General features: G+C 47.3%; 3 protein-coding genes across 8 annotated transcripts; all 3 read left to right on the top strand.

Moving 5' to 3' along the window:
• Positions 1-230: 230 nt before the first annotated feature.
• Positions 231-2,379, top strand: LOC130194936 (uncharacterized). Its single transcript, XM_056416162.1, has 5 exons — positions 231-337; positions 1,004-1,097; positions 1,196-1,283; positions 1,486-2,192; positions 2,286-2,379. Exons 1-5 carry the CDS (start codon positions 292-294, stop codon positions 2,377-2,379), a joined length of 1,029 nt encoding a protein of 342 aa, XP_056272137.1. The 5' UTR covers positions 231-291.
• Positions 2,380-2,745: 366 nt separating this feature from the next.
• On the top strand, positions 2,746-13,183 carry LOC130195023 (uncharacterized). 6 transcript variants are annotated; one of them, XM_056416264.1, is made up of 17 exons: positions 2,746-3,241; positions 3,749-3,842; positions 4,345-4,432; positions 6,997-7,357; positions 7,427-7,520; positions 8,702-8,789; positions 9,519-9,849; positions 10,029-10,122; positions 10,201-10,288; positions 10,390-10,720; positions 10,833-10,926; positions 11,072-11,159; positions 11,320-11,811; positions 12,639-12,713; positions 12,801-12,846; positions 12,930-12,969; positions 13,060-13,183. In XM_056416264.1, the coding sequence occupies exons 1-15, from the start codon at positions 3,181-3,183 to the stop codon at positions 12,840-12,842; spliced, it is 2,421 nt and encodes an 806-aa protein (XP_056272239.1). In that variant the 5' UTR covers positions 2,746-3,180; the 3' UTR covers positions 12,843-12,846; positions 12,930-12,969; positions 13,060-13,183. The 6 variants fall into 6 exon arrangements, with proteins under 6 accessions (XP_056272239.1, XP_056272237.1, XP_056272238.1 ...); XM_056416262.1 differs by having other exon boundaries at positions 6,979-7,357; XM_056416265.1 differs by having other exon boundaries at positions 2,747-3,241; positions 6,979-7,357; positions 9,519-9,825.
• Positions 13,099-17,194, top strand: zgc:101783 (uncharacterized protein LOC447883 homolog). Its single transcript, XM_056416271.1, has 10 exons — positions 13,099-13,179; positions 13,281-13,319; positions 13,620-13,709; positions 13,814-13,852; positions 13,909-14,017; positions 15,118-15,176; positions 15,811-15,861; positions 15,935-16,019; positions 16,203-16,329; positions 16,636-17,194. The coding sequence occupies exons 2-10, from the start codon at positions 13,292-13,294 to the stop codon at positions 16,723-16,725; spliced, it is 678 nt and encodes a 225-aa protein (XP_056272246.1). The 5' UTR covers positions 13,099-13,179; positions 13,281-13,291; the 3' UTR covers positions 16,726-17,194.
• The last annotated feature ends 744 nt before the right edge of the window (positions 17,195-17,938 follow it).

Raw genomic sequence — 17,938 nt, 5'->3', positions numbered from 1 at the left:
TGTTTACTATTTACTCTATTATCTATATTTTTTCTAGCTTTTAAAATGTTCTTTTCATTTTTTATCAATCAAAAAATATATATTTTCTGCCAATAAAATAATATATATTTTCTTTGTCTAAGAACATGTTTGCCATATTCCAATGAACCTGCCCAGTAGGGGGCAGAAAAGCGCCTCCGGGGATGCCAACTGCTCAAAATCCACGAAGAAGAAGAAGTGTCTCTTCCGGTCTCCACCGGATGTTGTGGGCTTTTGGAGGGTCTGACCTGAGTGCGTGCTAACGACTGAAAAATGGAAAAAATGGAAAAAATGGAAAAATTGGAGAACACATATAGAAGTAACGTGACTTAAACATATTTATATACATAATAAGATAAAATGTCGGTGGAAAGATCAAAGCGGAAGTTGTTTTCATGAAACATGTAGTTATTGATGTTGTGACAGCTCGCGATGCTAACGTGAGCTAACCAGGTTAATCACGTGGTTATGATCCGCGTTAGTATTATAAACAGTGTTATTATGATCCGTGTTATTGGCTTGATCATTGATATTATTATGTTCAGTGTTATTGATCTGATCAGTGTTGTTATTATGATCAGTGTTGATATTCTGATCAGTTTTATTGATCTGATCAGTGTTGTTATGATCAGCTTTATTGATTTGATCAGTGTTATTATTATGATCGGTGTTATTGATCTGATCAATGTTATTAAACCTCATTATTCCTCAGTACTGAGTAAATGTACTTCCTTGGTCTTCAGTGTTTCTACTGTGGAGCTACTTCCTGTTTCATTCTGAGAGGGAATACATTTTATCGGGAAATTCTTTAGTTACAGAAGAATGATGATGATGATGATGATGTGTTTCTGTAGTGACAGACAGACATCAGACTGTTTCCATAGTGACCGACAGAGACACGATGATGATGATGATGATGATGATGTGTTTCCATAGTGACAGACAGAGACATGATGATGATGATGATGATGATGTGTTTCCGTAGTGACCGACAGAGACATCAAACTGATGATACAGCTTCGTGCCGCTAACGCCGACGTCTTCACCGGACGGAAGAACTCTGCCATGAGGGGCTGGAGGCGAGTCTGGTTTGGGGTCTGGGACCAGGTTCAGGACCAGGTTCAGGACCAGGTTCAGGGTCCCGTTGGTTCTGACGGTGGACTCTGTTCTCCTGCAGGGCCATCAGGAAGGAGATGGGCATCCAGGGAGCGCTGACCCCCCAGCAGCTAAAGAAGAAGTGGGACAACCTGAAAGACAAGTACCGGGTCAGTCACCCCCCCAGACCTCCGAGTGGTATGGTCCACAGGCGGGCTGGTGTCCTTCACGTCGTCCTCACAGCGGGTCAGGGGGCTTGTGGGGGAGGGGGTCGTCCTGTAATCTCACGGTGCTTCATCATAAAGTTATTGATACTTATTGATCATGAACCACTGAGACGACCTTTGACCTCTAGTCTCTTGAACCCCGTAGGCGCTGAAGAACCCCCCGGTGGGCGTGGAGACCCAGACCAACTCGTGGCGCTGGTTCAACCTGATGGACGAGGCCATGAGCGGCGCCCGCCCGTCGCTGCTGGGCGAAGACGCCGCCGCCGCCGCGCTCCTCCTCCCCAAAGCTGAGGGATGTTTCTCTGAACTGAGGCTCGGGGGGTCCGGGGCTCTGCAGGAGGTCCTGGTGCTCAGCGAGATCGAGGACCAGAGCAGAACCGGGTCGCCCGTTCAGTTCTCAGCCGTCCCCGAAACAGCCCACGTGAGTCTAGGGGGGATGGAGAGTCCACCGGCCAGGAATGAGAGCCCACCCGTCGTGCTGTACGCCACCCTGCTGCCCGACGGCACCTTCGGGTGCAAAAAGCCGCCTCCCCCCTCCTCCGTCAGGGAGGACAGCGCCGCCAGCCGGCGGCTGGAGCAGCTGCAGCGGGAGTGGAGGGCGCTGGAGGCGGAGCAGGCCCAGTTTGACGCAGAGCTGATCGCTCTAGAGCGAGACAGGGAGCTGCTGAACAGGGACACGGCCGCTCTGGAGGCAGACCGGGCGGGTCTGGATCGGGACCGGGCGGTTCTGGATCGAGACCGAGTGGTTCTGGATCGAGACCGGGCCTTCCTGGACCGAGACCGGGCCTTCCTGGACCGGGACCGAGTGTTCCTGGAGAGGGCCAGGGGGGATTTAGAGAGGGAGAGAGCTCTGTTGAGGAGAGAGAGGGGGGGGCCGGGGGGGGAGGGGCCTGAGGGGGGCGGGGCCGAGAGGACCACCGAGAAGGAGGTGGTCCTGCAGACCAGGTTCTACCAGAGACTCTCAGACCTGGATCCAGACCAGCTGGAGAGCAGACACAGACTGGTGGGCCTCTTCCAGAGGCTGGTGGAGAAACTGTGAGAGGAGGAGGAGGCGAGGAAGAAGAGAGGAAGAGAGAAGGAGGTCATGTAAACAATATGAACTGTAACATTGACTTTATTGAAGCTAAAAATAAGAATAAACAATGAATGATGACCATTTTATGTGTAATTAATAAGTATATTAATGTGTAATAAATAAGTCTAGTAATGTGTAATTAATACATTTCATGAATGATGAACACAAACTTTAATAATTGTCCTACAGCAGAGTAAATAAAACTAAACAGAATGTCAACGGTAAGTCAAATAATATTGTATCTATTTAAGTATGTATTTGATCATAATACCTTTTTTAATAATAATAAATCCAAAGTGTCCGTTAGTTTAGCCCCGCCCCCCGCCGCCGTCCAGCGGAAGGTCACCTGACCACAGGCGGTTTTGAGGGCGCAGCAATCGAGCGCACCCTCCGCAGAGGAAACGGGGTGCAGGGCTCGCTCCGGTCCCGGTAACGGCTTTATTTACCGCCACATCGCCGCAGCGACCATGGCGCCCGTTAACGTGAGACCGACCGGAACCACCGGAACCGTCGCGTGGCGGGAAGCGGTTGTTTAGGTTAGCTTCCGCTAAGCTAGCTAGCTGTCTCTTTTAACGGTTAACGGGATCAAGTTCCGGTGAATGTCCACCGGGACGGCCTGACGGGACTAACAGCGCCGGTGGACCTGGATGTAACGGCTCGTTAAATAGTTAGGAAGCATCAGGCCTGAGTGTTGGGACACTTCCTTCCGTCCTTGCCTCCTTTCCTCGTTTCCTCCTCGCCGCCTCGGGACTCTTCTGCTCCTCGATGATCACAATGGAGTCCGCGCTGAACCCGCTGCCCCCGTTCTCCGAGAACACCTATAAGAGTAAGTCTATTGTGTTGGGTCAAACATGTCCCCAGTGTCCCCAGTGTTCCCACTGTCCAGTGTCCCCAGTCTCCAGTATTCACAGTGTACCCAGTGTCCAGTGTGTTGTGTTCCCAGTGTCCAGTTTTCTCAGTGTCCAGTGTTCCCAGTGTTCAGTTTTCTCAGTGTCCAGTGTTCCCAGTGTTCAGTTTTCTCAGTGTCCAGTGTTCCCAGTGTGTTGTGTTCCCAGTGTGTTGTGTTCCCAGTGTCCAGTTTTCTCAGTGTCCAGTGTTCCCAGTGTGTTGTGTCCTCAGTGTCCAGTGTTCCCAGTGTGTTGTGTACCCAGTGCCCAGTGTGTTGTGTCCTCAGTGTCCAGTGTTCCCAGTGTGTTGTGTTCCCAATGGCCTGTGTTCCCAGTGTTCCCAGTTCATTAGTCTGATTTCAGCACATTGACGGCATGAGGACATTAAACCGGGGAGTTTAGGACCCTGGGAAGACGTCTGACCTTTGACCTTTGCCCCTGTGCAGTGACTGAGGAGGACGTGAAGCGGCTGATTGAGTTCCGGGCCTCCAACGAGGCTCTGTTCACGGGGAAGAGGAACTCAGCCAAGATCGCCTGGAGGTACTGCAGATACTAGTACGCAGTGAAGTACACGTTTGAAGTACTTGTACTGCCAAACCTTTACAAGTACATCAGAAACATCAGTCAATTAATCATTAATTAACCTGTAAAACATTTGCTATTTCCAGATGTAATAATGTAAATATATTCCGAATAATGTATATAAATTAATGTATTCGTAATAATGTTAATAATAATGTATTATTTATGTGAATGTATTCGTAATAATGTTAATAATGTTAATATATTAGTAATAATGTATTAATTATGTTAATATATTAGTAAACATTTTGATATATTATCATTCTATATATATTAGTAATGTAAACACATTAGTAAATATTTTAATATATTAATAAAATGTTTAATGTATTTGTAATAATATATATATATTAGTAATAATGTAAATATATTTGTAAAATGTTTAACATATTAGTAATGTAAATACATTCATATTGTAAGTACATTAGTAGCAACATTAATATGAACATCCTCTCCTCAGCACCATCCTAAAGGGTCTCGGTCTGGAGGGGAAACTCACAGCGGACCAGATCGCCAAGAAGTGGGACAACCTGAGGACCAAGTACAAGGTATGTGATATATATATATATACAGGACTGTCTCAGAAAATTAGAATATTGTGATGAAGTTCTTTATTTTCTGCAATGCAATTAAAAAAACAAAAATGTCATGCATTCTGGATTCATTACAAATCAACTGAAATATTGCAAGCCTTTTATTCTTTTAATATTGCTGATTATGGCTTACAGCTTAAGAAAACTCAAATATCCTATCTCTAAATATTAGAATATCATGAAAAAGTATACTAGTAGGGTATTAAACAAATCACTTGAATTGTCTAATTAACTCGAAACACCTGCAAGGGTTTCCTGAGCCTTGACAAACCCTCAGCTGTTATAAATCTTTTTTTCTACTTGGTCTGAGGAAATATTAAAATTTTATGAGATAGGATTTTAGAGTTTTCTTAAGCTGTAAGCCATAATCAGCAATATTAAAAGAATAAAAGGCTTGCAATATTTCAGTTGATTTGTAATGAATCCAGAATGCATGACATTTTTGTTTTTTTAATTGCATTACAGAAAATAAAGAACTTCATCACAATATTCTAATTTTCTGAGACAGTCCTGTATATATATATATACAAGGTATGTGATATATATACAAGAACACGGTGAAGTTGTTTCCGCTATTCAGGAGTGTGTTTATATATATATATATATATACACTACCGTTCAAAAGTTTGGGATCACTTAGAAATGTCCTTATTTTTCAAAGAAAAGCATTGTTTTTTTCAATGAAGATAACATTAAATCAATCAGAAATACACTCTATACATTGTTAATGTGGTAAATGACTATTCTAGGTGGAAATGTCTGGTTTCTAATGAAATATCTCCAGAGGTGTATAGAGGCCCATTTCCATCAACTATCACTCCAGTGTTCTAATGGTACATTGTGTTTGCTAATCGCCTTAGAAGACTAATGTCTGATTTGAAAACCCTTGTGCAATTATGTTAGCACAGCTGAAAACAGTTATGCTGGAGATATAAGCTAAACAACTGGCCTTCCTTTGAGCTAGTTGATTATCTGGAGCATCACATTTGTGGGTTCGATAAGACTCTCAAAATGGCCAGAAAAAAAGAACTTTCCTGTGAAATTCGCCAGTCTATTCTTGTTCTTAGAAATGAAGGCTATTCCATGCGAGAAATTGCAAAGAAACTGAAAATTTCCTACAGCGGTGTGTACTACTCCCTTCAGAGAACAGCACAAACGGGCTCTAACCAGAGCAGAAAGAGAAGTGGGAGGCCCGGTGCACAACTCAGCAAGAAGACAAGTACATTAGAGTCTCTAGTTTGAGAAATAGACGCCTCACAGGTCCTCAACTGGCAGCTTCTTTAAATGGTACCATAAACGCCAGTGTCAACGTCGACAGTGAAGAGGCGACTCGGGATGCTGGCCTTCTAGGCAGAGTGGCAAAGAAAAGCCAAATCTGAGACTGGCCAATAAAAGAAAAGATTGGTATGGGCAAAAGAACACAGGCATTGGACAGAGGAAGATTGGGAAAGGTGTTCTGGACAGATGAATCCAAGTTTGAGGTGTTTGGATCACACAGAAGAACATTTGTGAGACGCAGAACAGGTGAAAAGATGCTGGAAGAGTGCCTGACACCATCTGTCAAGCATGGTGGAGGTCATGTGATGGTCTGGGGCTGCTTTGGTGCTGGTAAAGTGGGAGATTTGTACCAGGTAAAAGGGATTTTAAATAAGGAAGGCTATCACTCCATTTGGCAACGCCATGCCATACCCTGTGGGCAGCGCTTGATTGGAGCCAATTTCCTCCTCCAACAGGACAATGACCCAAAGCACACCTCCACATTGTGAAGAACTATTGAGGGAAGAAGCAGGCAGCTGGTCTGCTGTCTGTAATGGAGTGGCCAGTCACCAGATCTCAACTCCATTGAGCTGTTGTGGGAGCAGCTTGACCGTATGGTCCGCAAGAAGTGCCCATCAAGCCAATCCAACTTGTGGAGGTGCTTCAGGAAGCGTGGGGTGACATTTCAACAGATTACCTCAACAAATTAACAGCTAGAATGCCAAAGGTCTGCAATGCTGTCATTGCTGCAAAAGGAGCATTCTTTGACAAAAGCAAAGTTTGAAGAAAAAAATTAATACTTCAAATACAAATCATTATTTCTAACCTTGTCAATGTCTTGACTATATTTTCTATACATTTTGCAACTCATTTGATAAATAAAAGTGTGAGTTTTGATGGAAAACACGAAATTGTCTGGGTGATCCCAAACTTTTAAACGGTAGTGTATATATAAATAAATCATTTTAAAATCATGTTTATTATACATTTAGGTCAGATTCCCATAATAAAATGTAATCATGCAATTTAAATCTGGTTAATTTATGCACATGGCATCAGTCAGTTTTCAGCCAATCACATGAAAGCTGATCATGTCGCCTTCAAAATAAGAGCACAATGTAGATCGAACAGTAAGCTGCTCCTTTAACAGTTTGAAGCGGTGGAGCCGGAGGAGGATTAACAGGCTTGTTGTAGTCTGGATCAGTGAAACCACCAAATGCAGGACTCTAAAGGACTCTCTAAAGTCCCACTGTGTCTCCCAGGACCTGAAGCAGCCCTACCAGGGCCAGGACAACGCCGGGGGGGTCGTGGAGTCGTGGCCCTGGTTCCACATCATGGACGAAGCCATGCATGGCCGTCTCTACAACGGCAACCTGGTGCTGAGCCCGGAGAACGGCGGTAGCGGCGGCCTCCGGAACCACCACCACCACCATCACCAGCACCACCACCACCACCACCAGGAGAGCACCGACATCCTGGAGTTCCTCATCAAGACGGAGATGGACGACAACGTGGCGCAGGAGGCGGCCGACAGGGCGGCCGACAGGGCGGCCCACCGCAGCGCTGCTCCCGCCGAGGGGGTCCCCATGGGCTGGAGGAGGATGAGCGAGTGCTCCTATAAAAGTAGGCGTCGCGGGACCTGGTCCTCCTTCCCGCCGGGTCTCCGTCTGAGCCGCTGTTCTTCCTTCACAGTGACGGAGCCAGAGACCGAGAGGATGATCAAACTCAGAGCCGCCAACGAGGCGCTCTTCACCGGCAGGAAGCACTCAGCCAAACCGGCCTGGAGGTGAGTGGACGCCTCCTGCACCAGGCCCGGACTCCAGAGGTCTGGACTCCAGAGGTCTGGACTCCAGAGGTCTAGACTCTAGAGCAGACTTACTCAACAGGCGGCTTATTTTGTGGCCCCCGACATGCCTGGTTATGAATGCATAATAATTATCAGGGTTTTTCCTGCATAGAGAAAATTTGGGCGCGCGCCTAAGCCGTTTTCCCAAGCGCCTAAGGCAAAAAAAAGTCTGCGATGGAAAAAATAAAAACTGTGTTCATCAGGTGCATGTCAGCGAATATGTTCTCAATAGTATGTTTCAAGGAGGCTACAGCCGAACCCTCGTTCTGTTTTGATCAATCGTAATCGAGTTCAGTGTTTCCCCTAGGTTTACAGCTTCAGGGGGGCGGGACTAGGGCGCGCGCCGGCATCGGAACTCTGTCGCGCGAGCCGAGAATTGTTGACGGGGGGGTAGACGAAAATTACAGAGTGGCGGGTGGAGATTTCACCCTGTTCTAATGGTAGGGGAAACACTGGAGTTGATAAGCGTGTCTTCTTGTCTGATCAATACGCAACTGTGAGGTGCGCGAATGGACCGAGTGGCCAGCTGCTGATCACTCAACAGCCCGACCTGCATGAACAGACGTTGCGCGCGCAGCTCGCAAAAATTTTTTTTGGGAGCACCGAAGACCCATTTTGACCCAGGAAAAACCCTGAATTATAAATAGCCAACCAAATTCGTGTGAAAATTAGGTAGTAATAAATACAGTGAATAAAATGGTACAAATATATGTTAATAATAATTTGTGGCCCTTTGCACCTGTTGTGGTTTAAATGTGGCCCTCTTGGCCTCCGAAGTTGAGTACCCCTGCTCTAGAGGTCCAAAATCTAGAGGTCTGAACTCCAGAGGTCTAGACTCTAAAGGTCCGGAATCTAGAGGTCCGGACTCCAGAGGTCTAGACTCTAAAGGTCCAAACTCCAGATGTCTAGACTCTAGAGGTCTGAACTCCATAGTTCTAGACTCTCACGGTCCAGACACTAAAGCTCCAAACTTGATAGTGTTAGTTGGAGTTTCATATTCTGACTCATCCATCCGGTAGAAAAGGACCAATTACAGAGTTTGGTGACTCCGTTTGGGAAGAACCACGTCACAACCCTCAGCCTCCAGTCAGGGATCCAACCCGAGTGCCGCTTCCTTTCAGGGCCATCCTGTACGAGCTGGGTCTGCAGGGGAAGCTGACCACAGATCAGCTGGCAAAGAAGTGGGACAACCTGAAGAGAAGATATAAGGTAGGTCCTGGTCCTGCTCCACCTCCGGCTCCTCAGGCCACCGATCCAAGACTCACAGGGACATCTCTGGTTAGGAGATTCTGGGCTTCATACGGGAAGGAGGTTTATTTGTGATCAATATATTAGAGGCTGAGGCTTTATTATCTGACTGGTGGTGAAACATGAGGATTAAACTCATCCAGTTGGAACCAGTTCAGTTGAATCTGAACCTTTTTAAGAAGGTTTAAGATCCGAACGCTCTGAAAGAGTGAAGCGAGACGAGGAATCAAACACACGGGACCAGGAGAAGTTCAGGAAGACGTCTAACGCGCCAACAACGAGATCATCCATCAGACCGAGAAACAGAAGCTCAGAAACCGATTATGAAGAAGACGTTTGACTTCAGGACCGCGTTGGTCTGGTTTGAAGCTCCAGAATGAGAGGGAAGAGGTCTTGAAGCTCTGGGACTTGACTCGGCCTGAAGAGGTTCTTGCATGAGGCCGGATGTGAGGGCGGCTCGGTGCCGGACGCGAGGGCGGCTCGGTGCCGGATGTGAGGGCGGCTCGGTGCCGGATGTCTGGACGGCTCGGTGCCGGACCTGAGGGCGGCTCGGTGCCGGATGTCTGGGCGGCTCGGTGCCGGTTGACGAGGCGGCGGCGTGGCTATGAGTCGATGGTGCTGGTGGCAGAGAGTCGGCAGCAGCATAAAGTCCCTCTGTGGACGATCTGTAGAGCTTTCTGTCTCTACCAGGAGCTGAAGTTTCCCGCTCGGGGCGTGGAGACCAACCCGAGCTCCTGGCCCTGGTTCTACCGGATGAACGACGCCATGGAGGGCCGCTTCACCGGGGCGGCGCCCATCCTCACGCCCATCGTGGAGGACGAGGACGAGGACTGCGAGCCGCTGTCGCCGACCCCAAAGAAACGAGCGCGCCGCAGCCGGGGGGGGATGGCCGAGTTCCTGACGGAGTCCGAGATGGACCTGCTGGTGGACAACGAGGACAAGAACGGCTCGGCGTCGCTGGGAGACCTGCAGCGGATGGCCGAGTTCACCTACAAACGTGAGCCAAGCTGGAAGACAGCAAGTAGGAAGCTTTGTGACTGCTCATCAATACTAATAAACACATTAAAGGCTTTCATCATATTCAATGTCAATAACAACAATAACAACGTATGGACTCTAGTTCAGAGTATTGTTACTGTCCCTTTAAGCAGTCAACTCTAGGTGTTCATTGAGTGTTTGACCTTTGACCTTTGGTTCCAGTGACGGAAGAAGACACCCGGCGGCTCATTGAGCTGCGAGCCTCCAACGAGTCTCTGTTCACGGGGAGGAGGAACACGGCCAAGCCGGCCTGGAGGTAACGGAGCCCAGAGAGGACTCTGATGACGTCATCGCCCTGATGACGTCATCAGAGTCCGTGTTTCTACGTCCGCAGGGGGATCGTGAAGGAGTTGGGTCTGACGGGGAAGATCACGCCCGACCAGGTGGCCAAGAAGTGGGACAACCTGAAGACCAAGTTTAAGGTGACGACCCCCACCTGCTTCACCTGCTGCAGCCGGGAGGCCACGCCCCCACGAGACTCATGGTACTGTGTGTGTGTGTGTGTGTGTGTGTGTGCTTCCAGGACCTGAAGTTCCCTCCCCGGGGGATGGAGGGCCAGACCAACCCGGCCTCCTGGCCCTGGTTCCAGCTGATGGGCGACGCCCTGGAGGGCCGGCTGCTGGGCAAAGCCCCCCGAGTGACGCCGGTCTGGAGCAGCGAGGAGGACGGCGTCTTCGTCTCGTCTCCTCCCCCCGACAGAGACTGCCTCCTGGTGGAGAGGAGCGGCGTGTCGGAGCTGGAGAACATGGCGAACATGGAGAACCTGGTGGAGGCCGCCGAGGCCGACGGGAACGTCACCTACATCGATGCCAGTGGGGAGGAGTGCTCCACGCCCTCTGACCTCTCCTACAAGAGTAAAGTCACATTGTTTTCACAAGTATTTAGCTTTAAAATGAGTTTGTCATCAATGAAGAGAGACATCATCAATAAAGGGAGTGACAGCTACTTCCTGTCCTTGTCCCTCAGTGACGGACCAGGACACTCGCAGGATGATCCACCTGAGGGCCGCCAACGAGGCGCTGTTCACGGGGCGCAGGAACGCGGCCAAGGCGGCCTGGAAGTAAGAGTGTGTGTGTGTGTGTGTGTGTGTGTGTGTGTGTGTGTGTGTGTGTGTGTGTGTGTGTGTGTGTGTGTGTGTGTGTGTGTGTGTGTGTGTGTGTGTGTGTGTGTGTGTGTGTGTGTGTGTAACCTGTTCTCCGTCTCAGAGCCATCCTGAAGGAGCTCGGCCTTCTGGGTAAAGTCTCCACCTACCAGATGGCAAAGAAATGGGACAATCTGAAGAGGAGGTACAAGGTTAGTGATGAGTTGGTCTGACTTCCTGTTTTTAACTTCCTGATTCTGATTTCCTGTATCTGACTTCCTGTCTGACTTTCTGTGTCTGACTTCCTGTCTGATTTCCTTTATCTGACTTCCTGTCTGACTTCCTGTCTGACTTCCTGTGCCCCTCCTCTAGGACCTGAAGTACCCCCCCGTCGGCATGGAGAACGTGGCGGACAGCACCTCCTCGTGGCCGTGGTTCAGCCTGATGAACGAAGCCATGGAGGGCCGCCTGGCGAGCGGCGCCCCCCTCCTCGCCCCCGTGACCCAGGAGGAGGAGCAGCACCCGGGCCCCAGACACCGGTCCCGGCCCGCCCCCCCCCCTCCTCCCCCCGCCTCCTCCTCGGACTACGGACAGGAGGCGTTCGGCGGCGGGGGGGACCAGGTCCGGCGCGGCGGCTCGGCGGCCTGCGAGGGCCCCCTGGGGGGCCTGGAGCGGGAGTGGGAGGCGGTGGAGCGCGAGCGGGCGGCGCTGGAGCGGGAGCGGGCCGCGGTGCAGGCGGAGCGGCTCTGGCTGGAGAGGGAGCGGGCCGCCGTGGAGCAGGACCGGGCCATGGTGGAGCAGGAGAGGGCCTCGCTGGGCCGGGACCGGGAGCTGCTGGACCAGAGGGCCCTGATGCTGAACTCGGTGGGTCACTCCGGACACCTCGGCCTCATGTAGGGGCCGTGTGGACCTGGGGGGGGGGGGGGGGGGGTCCGGCTCCACGCAGAGCTGGTCCTGGTTCCAACAGGAGAGCTGCACAAAGAACGAGACCTGGTCCTCCTCCAGTGGTCTAGAGGGGGGGGGGGTGATCCAGAGCCAGATCCCTCACTGGCTTCGTCTGGACCTCCTGAGCTCAGGTGGAGGTTCTCCTCTGAGGCCACGGAGACTCACGGGCCGCAGGAGGTCCACGTAGAGAACCGGACCCGACGGACCCAGAAGAGTCCGGTCGGCCCCCCCAGACGAGCTTCTACTTCCTGTTCTCGGGTCACAGGAAACGCATCACAAGCCGGTCGCTGACCTCCTGATGGCGCAGCTCCTCCCGTTGAGACCAGTGGTCGCCGGTAGACCGGCACGGGGGGGCCGACCACTTTGGACCGACGGCACCGAGCCGAGGAGGCGGAGCCAGGTTCATGAACAGACTGTTCATTTGGGCGCCGCCCATTTGTATTTATTTGCGAGCCGTTCTTATAGTTTTTATTTATCCGTGACATCACTTCCTGCTGAATGTCTGCTGAACGAGATTTTTTGACACGTTTCCTCATGAGATTAAAAAGTTTCATTATCGCTCGCGTTGCTTTCTTTATTTGTTCATCGTGGTGCGTTCAGGCGCTCCTCTCGGGAGTCGGACAACACGGCGCTCAAAGAAGATTTAAACTGATTCCTGTGTTTAAATAAACTAGGAGTCGACCCCCTGGTGGTCAGGAGAGAGAATGCACCTTTAACATGATGCATCTACTTCTATACAACCAGAGGAGTCGCCCCCTGGTGGTCAGGAGAGAGAATGCAGCATCTCTTCGTCCAGTGGACACATTTGTCCCTTGAGCCGGGTCAGTAATCCATCATGAAAGTTCTGATGGAGTTCATACGAATATTATTATTATACTGTTTAATAACTCATTAAATTCTCATTTCAGTCGGCCAATCAGAAAGAAGCTCTTCCTCAGATGAAGAACTGATGAAGTAAATAATAATAAATAAAGTCACATTAATTTCCTCTGAAACCTTCCTTCTGTGAATCATTCTCCTGATGACGTCATCGCCAGGTGAGCCAGGTGGACTCTGACCCTGCAGGCTGTAAACCAGGTGCGGGCTCAGGGGCGGAACCGGATCAACCGGTCGGTCTCCGGTTCCTGAGAGGTGTTCTTTTATCTTCTCTGTTCTGCTTGACGACAGAAGGCAGCACACCTGACAGGTGAGGAACCGTGAGGAACCGCGAGGACCAGAGGAGAACTTTAGGAATTCAGACTTCTGCATTTGGAGAAAGAAAACATGAGTCAGATAAAGAATTAACAGGTAATTAATCTGGTAATAATCTTAATTAATCTGCTAATTAGTTTAACGGTGATGATGATGATTCTTCCTAAATTCTTCATCTTTCCTGTTTTCTTTTTTAGGAAAAACAAACATGGCGATACGACACAACTTCAAAGGAAGTACGTTTTATTTCTGTTTATGTGTGTACTTGTTTGTGTGTGTGTTAATGTATTTGTGTGTTTTATATGTGTTTGTTTATTTATGTCTGTTTATGTGTTTGTTCATGTGTTTGTTTGTTTATGTGTTTGTTTGTTGGTTTTTGTGCCTGTTTGTTTGTTTTGTGTTTGTTTATTTGTGTTGTTTGTTTATGTGTTTGTTGTTTTGTTGTTGTTTATGTGTTTGTTTGTTGTTGTCTATGTGTTTGTTTTGTTGTCGTTTATGTGTTTGTTTTATGACCGCGTTACTTCTCCCCCCTGCAGAGGGTCTACAGGTCCTGCTGGTCCTGGTTCCAGTGGTGGTCTTATTGATTCTGGTTCTGCAGAAGACCGGAGATTTCACAGGACTGAGAGGTGATCAATACTCCAGTGGGTTGTTATTGGAGGCAGGAGTACCACCATTAGTACTAGAGTACCAGAGTATTATATATATAATTACTTTATTATTTTACATGCAGACTCTGGACCGATCAGCCGGATCAAGATGTCCTCTAAAGGTCAGTGATCGATCGACCCGATCGGGATCGGGAGTTTAATCCGTGTCCCTCTGCAGCCGGGCCCTGCGCCCTGAAGAGAGACTGTCCGGTGGACTCCTTCAGCTTCTTCGTCCGGAGCGGAGCCGCCGACGTGGTTCCTCCGAGGGTCTGCCTCCTGGACCAGCTGTAGGTGTTACAGCAGGAAACGTCCCCAGAAACACTTCCTGCTCTCAGAGAGCACCGTGGGGATGCTGACCTGGTCCCCGTATGGATCCTCTGGTCTCTGGTCCTCTGGTCCTCTGGTCTTTCTGGTCTCACTGCTCCTTCTGGACTCTTCTGGTCTCTCTGGTCTCTCTAGTCTCTAGTCTCTCTGGTCTCTCTGGTCTCTCTAGTCTCTCTGGTCTCTCTGGTCTCTCTAGTCTCTCTGGTCTCTCTAGTCTCTCTGGTCTCTCTAGTCTCTCTGGTCCTCTGGTCTCTTCTGGTCCTCTAGTCCCTCTGGTCCTCTGGTCTCTTCTGGTCCTCTGGTCCCTCTGGTCCTCTGGTCTCTTCTGGTCCTCTAGTCCCTCTGGTCCTCTGGTCTCTTCTGGTCCTCTAGTCCCTCTGGTCTTCTGGTCCTCTAGTCCCTCTGGTCCTCTGGTCTCTTCTGGTCCTCTAGTCCCTCTGGTCCTCTGGTCTCTCTGGTCTCTGGTCTCTCTGGTCTTCTGGTCTCTCTGGTCTCTGGTCTCTTCTGGTCCTCTAGTCTCTCTGGTCCTCTGGTCTCTCTGGTCTCTGGTCTCTTCTGGTCCTCTAGTCTCTCTGGTCTTCTGGTCTCTCTGGTCTCTTCTGGTCTCTTCTGGTCCTCTAGTCTCTCTGGTCTTCTGGTCTCTCTGGTCCCCCTTCAGCTCTGGTCCTAGTCTGGACTCTTCTGGTCCCCCTTCAGCTCTAGTCTCTCTAGTCTCTCTGGTCTCTCTAGTCTCTGGTCTCTCTAGTCTCTGGTCTCTTCTGGTCCTCTAGTCCCTCTGGTCTCTTCTGGTCTCGTCGGTCTCTTCTGGTCCTCTGGTCTCTTCTGGTCCTCTAGTCCCTCTAGTCTCTCTGGTCTCTCTGGTCCTCTGGTCTCTTCTGGTCCTCTAGTCTCTCTGGTCTTCTGGTCTCTCTGGTCTCTTCTGGTCTTCTGGTCTCTTCTGGTCCTCTAGTCTCTCTGGTCTCTTCTGGTCTCTTCTGGTCCTCTAGTCTCTCTGGTCTTCTGGTCTCTCTGGTCCCCCTTCAGCTCTGGTGGATCAGGTTTTGACAGTAGACCGTCTCCTCAGGGTTCTTGGGGAGGTCTTGAACAACGCGGGTCCTGGAATCAACATCGTTCTGATCAACGGTGAGACCAGCAAAGGGCTGATTATTGATCACTTATTGATGCTTATTCATCCTTATTGATCACTTATTGATGCTTATTCATCCTTATTGATCACTTATTGATGCTTATCGGTGCTTATTCCTCCTTATTGATGCTTATTGATCACTTATTGATGCTTATCGGTGCTTATTCCTCCTTATTGATGCTTATTGATCACTTATTGATGCTTATCGGTGCTTATTCCTCCTTATTGATGCTTATTGATCACTTATTGATGCTTATCGGTGCTTATTCCTCCTTATTGATGCTTATTGATCACTTATTGATGCTTATCGGTGCTTATTTATCCTTATTGATGCTTATTGATCCTTATTGATGCTTATTGATCACCTATTGATCACTTATTGATCATTTATTGATGATTATTGATGCTTATTCATCCTTATTGATCCTTATTGATGCTTATTGATCACCTATTGATGATTTATTGATGCTTATTGATGTTTATTGATGCTTATTCATCCTTATTGATGCTTATTCATCCTTATTGATGCTCATTGATCACTTATTGATCACTTATTGATGCTTATTGATGCGTCTTGATGCGTATTGATCGCTGATAGACGAATGTCTCTAAGGTCTCTGTCCCCGACAGGCACGACGGGAGGCGTCCTGAAGACGGGTCACTTTGACATGTATGGGGGCGGTACGTAGACCTGATCCACCACCATGGGGTTCTGGGTCTGTCGAGGAGGTCTGACGGCACCTTTGTGTTCCAGAGGTGAAACCTCTGCTGGAGTTCCTGAAGAGCATCGAGGCCGGTTCTGTAGTGCTGATGGCGTCCTACGACGACCCGTCAACCAGGTCACCCAATCGATTATTAACATGATCAATACTACATACTCATGAACAATAGTATCACTAATATAAATACATGATCAATATCATCACTAATACATAGATATTATTAACATTTGGGCGTATTGATTTGTATAGATTTGTATTGATCAGGCTGACTGAGGAGGCGTATTGATTTGTATTGATCAGGCTGACCAAGGAGGCGAGGCAGCTGATCTCTGACCTGGGCAGCTCCTCTGTGACCTCACTGGGGTTCAGAGACAACTGGGTGTTCGTTGGTGGGAAAGGAGCCGCGGTGCACAGCAGCTTTGAGAAGGTAACCCATAGTTATGTTGTTGATCAATATAATAGTTATGTTAGATATTGTATAGTTATATTTAAACTTTAACAGGCTATATGCTAACTGGCTAACCATTGTTAAAGGGTCATAAGGCTGCATCTATGCTAAGCTAACTGGCTAACCATTGCTGAAGGGTCATCAGACTGCATCTATGCTAAGCTAATTGGCTTACCATTGTTAAAGAGTCATAAAGCTATCGCACATAAATATATGAAGAAATATGTGAAGTTGAATGAGCACAAACATAAAGAAGCCTTTTCTCTCTTTGATGTTTGTTTCCAGCTGCTCCAGAACAACAAAGACAACAATAAATACCAGAACTGGCCTGAGCTCATCGAAATCCAGGGATGCATCCCTAGATACCTGGGATGAGGGGAGGAGGAGGAGGAGGAGGAGGAGCCGGAGGAAGCGGAGGAGGATGAAGAGGAGGATGAAGAGGAGGAGGAAGAGGACTGCAACATGATCACCTTCCTCAACTGTTACTTTGACAATGAATGCAGACATTTTTAATGAGGTTTTGTTTTGGGTCAGCTCAACATATCTCAAAATATTGAATAATATATCAAATCTCATAATATCTCATATTATCTCATAATATTTAATTAGATATAATATCTCAGAATTTGTTATAATAATATCTAATAAAATCTGATAATGTCTCCCATAATATCCCAGAATACATAGAAGCTGTCCTGCGTTCAGCCACAATGGTCACATGTCCTCTCCAGGCCAGAAGAACCAATCAGAGACGAGGATTTAACTCTCAATGTTGTTTGTCTTTTTTTTAAAGTAATGTGTTTTTTCCTGCAAAAATATAATTAAAAATACTTTTCTAAAACTTTATTTTGTTTGTGTGAAATACTTAATACTCAAAGTAACACGTACACATACATCTCATATTTTCATAATGTGTAAACAGTGATGACATAAAAACAAATAGTTAAGAGATTTAGCTGCTTGGGGACGGGAAAACAATAATAATAACAACCAGAAGATTTGACCTTTTTTAGACATTAATATTAATGAAAAATCATAAACTTTATTAACACCATCAGAATGTTGCACTGTAAAACTTGCATTGTAAAGGTTTCCTCTCTATTATGATATATGTTTACATATACTAAATAAAATATATTTACAAATAATATATAATATATATTGTATTATATATTAATAGAATATATGTAATATTGATATATGTACATATATATTATAATTTATGTAAATACATTCCCATATAATACATAATATATGTATCCATATATAATAATACAACATAGTATCTATATAGAAAATATATTCATTAATATATAAATACATTCATCAATATAGTGTATTACATTGATTTATATATGTAATAATGAATGTATATATAAATATATCATATATATATATAATAAAAGTATATATAGTATATATAAATGACAGTTTATTTACGTATTTCATTCTCTTTGATCGTATATGAGATATTATATTTTCTTTAATGTGTTTTTCAATAACTAATCATGAGAAAATATATTTTTGCGGACGAGCGAAACAAGACGAGGCCTGTTTCCACCCGGACATTATTGTAAAAGGACCCTCA

Source organism: Pseudoliparis swirei, chromosome 6 (assembly GCF_029220125.1).
Source record: "Pseudoliparis swirei isolate HS2019 ecotype Mariana Trench chromosome 6, NWPU_hadal_v1, whole genome shotgun sequence".
Taxonomy (NCBI): Eukaryota; Metazoa; Chordata; class Actinopteri; order Perciformes; family Liparidae; genus Pseudoliparis; species Pseudoliparis swirei.
Note: the sequence above shows the minus strand (reverse complement) of the source record. Positions and strands in the feature narration are given on the sequence as shown.